The sequence below is a fragment of the Arachis ipaensis genome, chromosome B10 (assembly GCF_059453495.1).
Source record: "Arachis ipaensis isolate K30076 ecotype BB chromosome B10, ASM5945349v1, whole genome shotgun sequence".
NCBI classification, from domain to species: domain Eukaryota; kingdom Viridiplantae; phylum Streptophyta; class Magnoliopsida; order Fabales; family Fabaceae; genus Arachis; species Arachis ipaensis.
This window is the reverse complement of record NC_142435.1, coordinates 151,157,169-151,167,195: the sequence shown is the minus strand read 5'-3', so window position 1 is coordinate 151,167,195 and position 10,027 is coordinate 151,157,169. Positions and strand designations below refer to the sequence as shown.

At 37.7% G+C, this 10,027-nt stretch overlaps 1 protein-coding gene across 1 annotated transcript; it reads left to right on the top strand.

Moving 5' to 3' along the window:
- The first annotated feature begins 4,003 nt into the window (after window positions 1-4,003).
- TCP-1 (T-complex protein 1 alpha subunit) lies at window positions 4,004-9,244 on the top strand. Its single transcript, XM_016335789.3, has 16 exons — window positions 4,004-4,392; window positions 4,469-4,558; window positions 4,639-4,725; window positions 4,825-4,884; window positions 5,001-5,051; window positions 5,188-5,283; window positions 5,409-5,474; window positions 5,677-5,894; window positions 6,361-6,457; window positions 6,910-6,996; window positions 7,239-7,373; window positions 7,618-7,722; window positions 8,062-8,190; window positions 8,316-8,419; window positions 8,572-8,662; window positions 8,748-9,244. Exons 1-16 carry the CDS (start codon window positions 4,255-4,257, stop codon window positions 8,832-8,834), a joined length of 1,641 nt encoding a protein of 546 aa, XP_016191275.1. The 5' UTR covers window positions 4,004-4,254; the 3' UTR covers window positions 8,835-9,244.
- The last annotated feature ends 783 nt before the right edge of the window (window positions 9,245-10,027 follow it).

Genomic DNA, 10,027 nt, shown 5'->3' with positions numbered 1-10,027 from the left:
AGAGTCACGGCCAGGCTCAAAGGTGTAAAGCACTAAAAGAAGCTGTGTTCAAGAATCAAGAAAAGCTAAACTAAGAGAATCAATAATATTATCCAGATTCTAGTTCCAAGAGAAGCCAATATTTCTGAACTTCAAAGGAAAGTGAGATGCCAAAACTGTCAAGAAGTAAAAAGCTATTAGCCCCACTCAGTATTTGGAACTGAGCTTCATTGAAAACTTTGAGACTTATTGTATCTTTCTCTTCTTTTTGGTCCTACTTGTTTTTGGTTGCTTAAGGACAAGCAACAATTTAAGTTTGGTGTTTTGATGAGCAGATATTTTATACACTTTTTGATGTTATTTTCTTAGTGTTTTCAGCATGTTTTGTTGAGTTTTATTATGTTTTAGTAGGTTTTAATGCAAAGTTCACTTTTTTTATGCTACTTTGAGCTTTTTTGTTTTTCTTATGATTTTAGGTGAATTTTGGATGAATTTGGCAAGTTTTGGCAAAGTCTGATTCAGAGGCAAAGAAAGGACAACAGATACTGTCAGATCATAACCTCTGTGCACTCAAATGAGCATTTCTAGAGCTACAGAGGTCCAAATGAAGTGTTCTTAATGGAGTTGGAAAGCTAACTTCCATATCTTTCCAGCAATATATAATGGTCTATACTTTGCTTTGGAAATGAAGGCCCAAAATAGGCGTTAAACACCCAAACTATCCCCTTTCTGAAGTTCAACGCCCCAAGAGGACAGAACCCAGCGTTGAACGCCCAATACTGGTGTTCAACGTCACAAAGGGAGCAAGGAAGCAGCATATCTACCCCCTATTGGGCATCGGATGCCCACTCTCTCAAGTTAGAAGCCAAGCTCAACCCAAGCACTCATCAGTGGGCCTAAAAGTGAATTTTCGCACCTTTCTGCTTAGCTGATTTCACTTTTGTAATTTCTAATCATTAGATTAGTATATATAGAAGAAAGATCACCCTTGTTTAGGATATTGATCTTCGACTTTTGGCTTTTGGAACCTTTAAACTTACTTTGTACAGTATGAGCAACTAAACCTCCTAGGTTAAGGTTAGGAGTTCTACTGATTCCTCTGGATTAATATAATTACTTTTTTACTTCAATCTGTGTTTGATTCTATTCTATGATACATTATCGTTCTTCATCCTTATGAATCTTTATTCTACATGAGTTCCTTATGAGTCCTAACCCAGATAGTATTGAGCTACATCTTGAGGATGCATCACGGGTTCCAATAGAATTATCTGGGCTAATCAGAGTATGTAACATAAAACCTCGTTAGTCAGGGGTAATTGAGGTTCCTGTGGCTCTAAGGGCTATAACCATAAGAGCATCAATCTCTGATCCGGAAGATCCGACCTTGTCTGTGGCGTTTTGAGTAGGATTATCAAATAGATTGAATTGCGCGCTCTTCACCCTCTCCCAGATTGATCTAGTCCGTTCGGATGTTTGGTCTGGACCTGAGGAGATTAATGACCATGACCAATGGCTTAATCACTTACATCCTTGCCATTGAAGGAATCATCCCTCATTGAAGTAGTGAGCATGACGTGTTAATCCAGAAGAGGAAGCATATCTGAAGCCTTAACTAACAGCTAATTACTGTCTCTATCTTAATTATTTATCGCTTTTGCTTTTATTTGTTTATGCGCCTACACTACCAAAAATCATCTTTCTATTCGCCTAACTAAGATCTGCAGAATAACCACAGCTTGCTCAATCCGGCAATCCTCGTGGGATTCGACCCTCACTCACCTGAGGTATTACATGGACGACACGGTGCACTTGCCGGTTCAGTTGTGCAAGTTTAATTTTCACACACCATATGCCAACCACTGTGAGGAGCATTTAGGATAGCCCGAATGGCCTATGATCTATCAGATATGAGAAGAAGTCATTGTTGCGAAGTAACATGCTGCCTCAAATTCAATAGGAAAAACAACCATGACTCATTTGTCTCAGACTTGACTAATGCAAAAGCTATGTGAAGAATGTTGTTATTACTATCTTGTGCCGCAGTAATTAACAGCACGCCCCTGTACTTCCCGTACAAGTGTGTCCCATCCACCGATACAGAAGACTTGTAGTTCTTAAACGCTTCAACACAAGGAGGGAATGCCCAAAAGACCTTATCAAGCTAGCTCCAATCTCTGTCAACCATGTTGCCGTCATAATAAGGAACAACAACGCAATCGTGTATCGTACCAGGGAGACATTCTTGCAAAGCTTGTAAGAGAGTGGGTATCTTGTTGTATGACTCTTTTCAATCAGCTTAAATCTGAGCAATTGCTTTCTACTTTGCCATTCACACCTTTCGATACGATGGCTTAAAATGATAACTCTGATGCACCACACTTTGCAATACCGAAATAAAGACGGAGGGATCAGTATGTATTATGGGTAGGATGACCTTGCAAGTCAAACTAATATCTAACTGAGCATGATCTTGAGACATAAATGATGCCAAACATGTGTGTGGTCCACCAACCTTATGCACCTCCCTACAAAATTACTCGTGCATGTTAGTAATTAGTACACGACATAATCAGCATAAACGTTTTAAATTTCATAAGAGTTAACAAACATAATACAACAGTAGTTCAAATTCTGACAAAGTGCTAAGCAAAGACTCCATAGGCACCCGTTGGTGAATTGCTTTCAAAGACAATGGTATTTAAGCCTATCCGACTCCAGAACTCTGTACTCTGCGTTCCTTCGAATACTGTAGTTATTCAGCAGAATCATAACAGCATCACGATTCTTGAACCTATGGCCAACTCAAATTTTCAACCCAGCATCGGTGTTATAATCCTCCCTTTCACCGGTATTGAAAGGATCATCCAGCTGCATTGTGTCCAAATTCAAAGTGTGATCATGACTTGAAACTTCTAACAATTGTAGAATGACCTAAGGAGGAGGCAGGAGAAATCGAGCACCTTGCCGGTGAGATTCTCCGGCACTTACTCATCAGTGGATGCTGTCTCAGTCGACAACCCGATTTTGGCAACATAATTTGAATCGTCCTCACTGTCATCTTCTTTAACACTATCACGACGCTAGGCGAAGTGGATCAGTCTTGCATCTAACGGGATTACTTGAGGACTCGAAGAGGACGACCCACCACCATCACCTACGTCATGAACCGTAGCATACAACTCCATTACATATTGTAGCATTAGCCTTGCATGTACGTCGAACATTACCCTCACATGCAGATCAACTTCAAGCCAGAATAACTTGTTAGTAAATCCACCAATCGGAAGTGTTGATAAAAATCTATATGTAACTCGTCCAACCTCCTTGAAACCTATTTCCTCCATGTTGCTCAGTATGACAGTCTTTAGCACATGTAGAGTATCAACACGGTAATTGCGCAACATCACAGTTGAAATAGTCTAAAAAATACTCCTTTATCACAATTTCTTACTATCCAATTAGGATAAATTACAATAAAAAAAATCTGATTATTATCCATGTGAACAAAGTAAAAGGATAAAGAGAAAGAATAGAGAAACGAATGAATTATGACTAATGGTTGGGGGTGCGAGTTTGTATAAGAGTCTATATATAGAGCTTTTCTCCAAGATATCTAGGGTGCAGAAACACCTACACTATAATATACGTATTTTGGGTGCTATGACCCTAATTCCTATTTTGACCTTATCTCAGGTGTTGTGACTCGCATAAGGTTTTGAATGCATCTCGGGTGCTTAATATCCGTTTTTCGCTGGCAATGTATTCTGGGTGCACCCTAGATACGTTAGATTTTTTACGCGTCATATCTCGAGATCTTAGTACTCGGGATATGCCCATATTCGCATTTATCTCACAGTATTCAAGATATGGTACGTTATTTATTTAAGTAATTATTCTACAGTTTATATATTTCAGTAAATTGCATAATTATTTAATTTAAATAAAAAATCCTTTAGTTTATTGTAAAATGAATTATCATAAAAAGAATGGAGATAAAGTGAACATTACATATTTAGCCTAGGAAGTACGGAGGAGTGGAGGAGGATTGAAAAAAGGAAAAGTTGGGGGGTGAAATTTTGAAACTGAGAGTGAACCCTAAAACCCTTTTAGTGTGACTGACTGACTTCCCTGAAGAGCGAGTGAAGCATCCAGAAAGCCCTAACAGTCCCGCCAAGACCTCCTCTTCTTTCCACTTCCCAACTCCATCATCCATTGATTTATACACTCTGCAGTCCCTGAAACCCTAAATCTCTGAATCTTTCTCTCACAAAAATGGCACTGGTCGCTCAAACACCAGACATCTCCGGCGAGAGGCAGTCCGGCCAGGACGTCCGCACTCAGAATGTCGTCGCCTGCCAGGCCGTCGCCAACATCGTCAAGACCTCCTTGGGTCCCGTCGGCCTCGACAAGGTCCACCACCTCCACTTTCTCTTCTTCTCCTTCAGATCTCTTTGATTTGGTTGATTCATTCGTTTTGTTCCCTCAGATGCTTGTGGATGACATTGGTGACGTCACCATCACCAACGACGGCGCCACTATTCTCAAGATGTTGGAAGTCGAGCACCCTGCTGCCAAGGTGTCACTCCATTTCTTCACTCTCTTCACTTTCAGTTGTTGTTGCTGTCAAATTGTGATGCTGAGGGATTCGCTTTTCAGGTATTGGTTGAACTCGCGGAGCTTCAAGACAGAGAAGTTGGAGACGGCACCACCTCCGTTGTCATTGTCGCTGCTGAGCTCCTCAAAGTAATTGGCACTTCAACTCTTTCTTTTTCTTATGCTTTATTTGTCTTTTTCATTGTTATTTATAAATATCATGTATCTAAGTTATGATTTCTCGTGCAGAGAGCAAATGACCTTGTTAGGAATAAGATTCACCCAACCTCAATTATCAGCGGATACAGAGTAAGTCTTCTTCAATTTTATAGGTTTTTCTTCTGTCTTTGCAGCCACTTTTAGAAATTATGTTGTTCTGGAGTATGATTCGAATAACTTCTTGACTTGTGGATTACTCTGGATAGCTTGCGATGCGGGAAGCTTGTAAATATGTTGAAGAAAAGCTCTCCGTGAAGGTATCGATTGCCTACTAATACAGCTTTCCCATTATGCATTTTTGTATTGATCAGAGCTTGCTTCTCTTGCCATAAGTGCGATGCAGTTACTAGCTCTGGTATATCTTATTTGTTACTAAATCGGATTTCACTTTAGGTTGACAAGCTTGGAAAGGAATCCCTGATTAACTGTGCCAAGACCAGCATGTCGTCAAAGTTGATAGCTGGTGACAGCGACTTCTTTGCCAACTTGGTATGTTTGAAGTTTAGTGCTCGAAAGGGTTAAATTTTGGGGATATGGACTGCGCAATTGCAAAAAGCAGTTTCAGTTCTCATCATGTGGGCTTATGGTTCTGGTGGTTTTGGTTATTTACACAGGTTGTAGAGGCAGTGCAAGCTGTAAAGATGACCAATGCTAGGGGTGAAGTTAAATACCCAATCAAGGTTGGTTTTTCGAATTCCTTTTCATCTTATTGTTTATATGGCTTGCTCCTAGGTGTAACTAAAACATTCTATTTTCAGCATGTGTTGAGAATCTGTGATGTGTACTTCAATTAGTTAAATCTTGCCTTTACGTGCTTTAATTGTCTCGGTCTTTCTCTGGATTTTATTCTCTGTCCTTTTTTTTGGTTCACGATTATTATAGGGAATCAATATATTGAAGGCTCATGGAAAAAGTGCTAGAGACAGCTTTCTGATGAATGGTTATGCTCTAAATACTGGCCGTGCAGCTCAAGGAATGCCTCTTAGGGTTGCCCCTGCAAAAATTGCCTGTCTTGATTTTAATCTTCAGAAGACTAAAATGCAATTGGGTGTTCAAGTATTAGTTACTGATCCCAGAGAGCTTGAGAAAATTCGTCAAAGGTAATATTAGTACAATTTATGCTTAAATCTTCTGTTAGTGACATATGATCATGCCTTCCATATTATTCTAAAAAACAATCCTGCCAGACTCCCTTTCATATTTCAGCGGGAATATTTATTTTGTTGTTAAAAATTAAATAGTGTTATATACCAACACCGTTGCTGTTCACCATATATTGCTAAGTGTTAAATTTTAAAATGGTCTTAAGAATTGGCCAGGGGTTTCCCTTTGTGTACACTGAAATTTTCCCTTTATAGTTTTTTCCCTTTGATTATTGTTATGGTTAATAATTCTATAATTTTGCAATTCCTTAAAATAGTAAATAATTGTGTAATGCCAATGTCTTTTATTGTGGAAATTTGCTTGTGCTTTGTCTAAAACAATATTGTTACCACCTCGGAAATAAAATAATATCCAAGTTTCACTCCATGGCTTGGCAATTGGTCATTTTATTTCGTATTGCAGAGAGGCTGATATGACTAAGGAACGCATTGAAAAACTATTGAAAGCTGGAGCCAATGTTGTTCTGACTACTAAAGGAATTGATGACATGGCACTCAAGGTATATTAGTTTCTTTTTTCCTTTGAAATTCTTAATAGTTTTTTACTTTCTGCAAGAGACATTAGTTGTAATTATTTCATTTAGCCATGCGCATAAAATAATTAATTTTTTTTAATTATGATTTACATGTTGATAAGGAAAAGAATGCCTTTCAATTGTACGATTAATATAGCTTAGTTACCAAAACACCACATCTAGGGTTCTTCCTTTTTAGGCATCACACCAAAGAACTTATGTTATGCCTGCAGCTAGATTTTTGATGAAAGTTTTCTTGTCATCTACTATATACATTATCTACTACTAATTTTCTGCTTCCTGCACCAATAAAAGGCTTGAGTCAAATTGATGCATTGTGTGGTTTACTGTTTAAATTATGTCTGGTTTCTGACATAAGAATCATAATTTTTTTTCTGTCTTAAGTAATATTCTAATTATTTAATCTATTGTTTCAGTACTTTGTTGAGGCTGGTGCAATTGCTGTAAGACGTGTGCGGAAAGAGGATATGCGTCACGTTGCCAAGGCAACTGGTGCTACATTGGTATGCCTGTTTTATTCAAATTTTATTTTTATATTTTAACTACAGCTTAAGGTACTAAACTTGATAGTAAAACTGAAAATGATTATGTGACGTTAGCTTTATGTATATTTAAACCAGGTGCGGTTATTCAAGATTTAGTTAGTTACTTTTGACCTGGTTAAAAAATAATTGTTTTTAGTTTTTATCTGTATTTCCCTTTATTTGTCACCACCTTTTGACTTGACCATGATTTGTTGGCACAGGTCTCGACATTTGCTGATATGGAAGGGGAGGAAACATTTGAATCATCGTTTCTTGGATATGCAGATGAGGTTGTCGAAGAGCGCATATCTGATGATGCTGTTGTTATGATCAAAGGAACTAAAACTACAAGTGCAGTAAGTTAATGGATTTAATTGTTAGTTAAATTTTTGGTTTATTATATAAAGTAAGAAATACTTTAAAACATGGACTTCGGAGGATCTTGGACCCTGCTACATAGCAGAAAGAGGAAAAATAAAATTTCTGATAAAAATAGAAATCATTGCTGGAAATTGCCTGATCTCCTTCCATATGTTAAGAAAAATCCCGAAAATTTCATAGATTGATCATTTGATCATTCTGTATTATTTGATTCTATAGGTTTCTTTGGTTCTTCGAGGTGCAAATGACTACATGCTTGATGAGATGGATAGAGCTCTTCATGATGCATTATCAATTGTCAAGAGAACTCTTGAATCAAATACGGTATTTTGCTGTGTTTTGCTTTCAACCTTTTTTTTCTATCTTCAAATAATCTGAAGGTTTTAAATGATTTGATTTGTATTTCTTCTGGGAAAATATTACGAGTTTTGCAACTCTTGTTCAGCTGTGTTAGAATTATTACCAGCAGTTAGGTAATAGTTGAAAACTATAGTCAGTCATTGCAATGGTGATGATTTAGGATTTGGATTTGATGTTTACATTGCTACTCTGTCATGTTAATTAACTATAAAGAATTTTCTCTGTTTCCCTGTGGACACTGATACTTTTTTGTGTTACTATTTCCTTTTTTGTATATTTTAATTTTTCAATCAATAAATTTAGGTGGTAGCTGGTGGAGGTGCTGTTGAATCAGCATTATCAGTTTATTTGGAATACCTTGCCACAACTTTAGGATCCAGGGAGCAGTTGGCCATAGCAGAGTTTGCTGAATCTTTGTTAATCATTCCAAAGGTAAGTGATAAGCTTAATTAACAGCTTAAGGTTTTAGGTCATGTGGCTCTTCAAATAGATATATATCCTAGTGTCCTATCATATAATTGCTTAAAAAACATATTGATGACATGAATGTGGTGCAGGTGCTTTCTGTCAACGCCGCGAAGGATGCTACTGAGCTGGTTGCAAAATTACGTGCCTACCACCATACAGCCCAAACTAAAGCTGATAAAAAACATTTATCAAGGTAAGTTACCTGTTATTGATAACTATATTTTCCTTATCTTCGTTATTATTGAATTCCTATTTGCTTTCGTGTTTATTATATTCCCAGCACTTGAAGTATTCTATTTTGTATTTTATTATAACCTCTTCTTTCTTGTTTCAAAATATCTTCAGCATGGGTTTGGATCTCGCAGAAGGAAAGATCAGAAACAACTTGGAGGCTGGTGTCATTGAGCCTGCAATGAGCAAAGTCAAAATTATTCAGGTAACTAGTTAGTTACATTAGTTTGTGAACTTGAAGCCATGGGTTCCTTCGAATTATGATTCTATTTTTGATTTTTTTTTTTCAGTTTGCCACTGAAGCTGCCATCACAATCCTTCGAATTGATGACATGATCAAGCTTATCAAGGATGAAAATCAAGATGGAGAGGAATAGTCCGTAATCCAAGTTTGAATAGGTTGTGCATTTGAAGAGGGCCTCATCATTTTAAATGCCCTGTGTTGTGTGGTTTTGGTGGGAGGCTTTTAATTTCTCTCTCAAAGTATCTTTTATTTTCTTTAAATTTAAGGTCTTTTTTCCTTTATTAATTTTAATTTTCCATTTTTGAGATTTTCCGGGCACGGGACCACAATGGAACATTGCGATGGTTTTTGACCAGTTAGAAAATGGCATTATGTGTAACAGAAGTTGCAGTGTTGGTGGATTGGGAACTTTTGTTGGTAGGCTGCTCATCCAACGTTTTTAATGTAAGAACTAAAAACATGGGAAAGTGGGAACGTGATGCTAATTTAATTTGTTGATAGAAGCAACATATCCGCCACTTGATATGGAATTGGTGTTACAAAGTATGGTGCTATAGTCCACATAGGCTATGTTACTTCAGCTTGAAGTAATTTTATAACCTATTTTTTTTTTTTTATATAGAGTATGAAAAAGTGACTTTTTTTTAGGGGAAAAGATATTTTTGGGGTGTTTAAAAAAACCAATTTAACTAAATTTAATTGTAACTCAACTGATTGTTTTAAACAAAAAACTGAAATGAAATTTTAGATTTTAACAAAATCAGTTTATTAAAAAGTTTTTGTGGTTTAGTTTGGTTTTAAATCAAATAAAATTGGTTTTATTCAATGCCGCCATTCCTCTCTTCTTGTCGCTACTACTAACCCGCTACTGCTATCATCATTGTCGCCATCGGCAAGTTTTGTAGTTCTGGCTTGTCGCTCACTGTCGTCGATTTCTAACATAGCAATGCCATTCCTCTTTCCCTTGCTGTTGCTGCTACCAACCCACCACTGGCGTCGTTCACTGTCGTTGATTTCTAACATAGCAATGCCATTCCTCTTTCCCTTGCTGTTGCTGCTACCAACCCACCACTGGCGTCGTTGCTGTCGTTCACTGTCGTTGATTTCTAACATAGCAATGCCATTCCTCTTTCCCTTGCTGTTGCTGCTACCAACCCACCACTGGCGTCGTTGCTGTCGTTGAACTACTCTCCGTCGGCCAGTTTCAGCGTTGCTTGCTGTCGTCGTCATCTTCTAACACAGCAATGCCATTCCTCTGTCCTTCGTTGCAGCCACTACCAACCCATCACTGCCATCATCATCATTGCCGTCGTTGAATTACTCTCC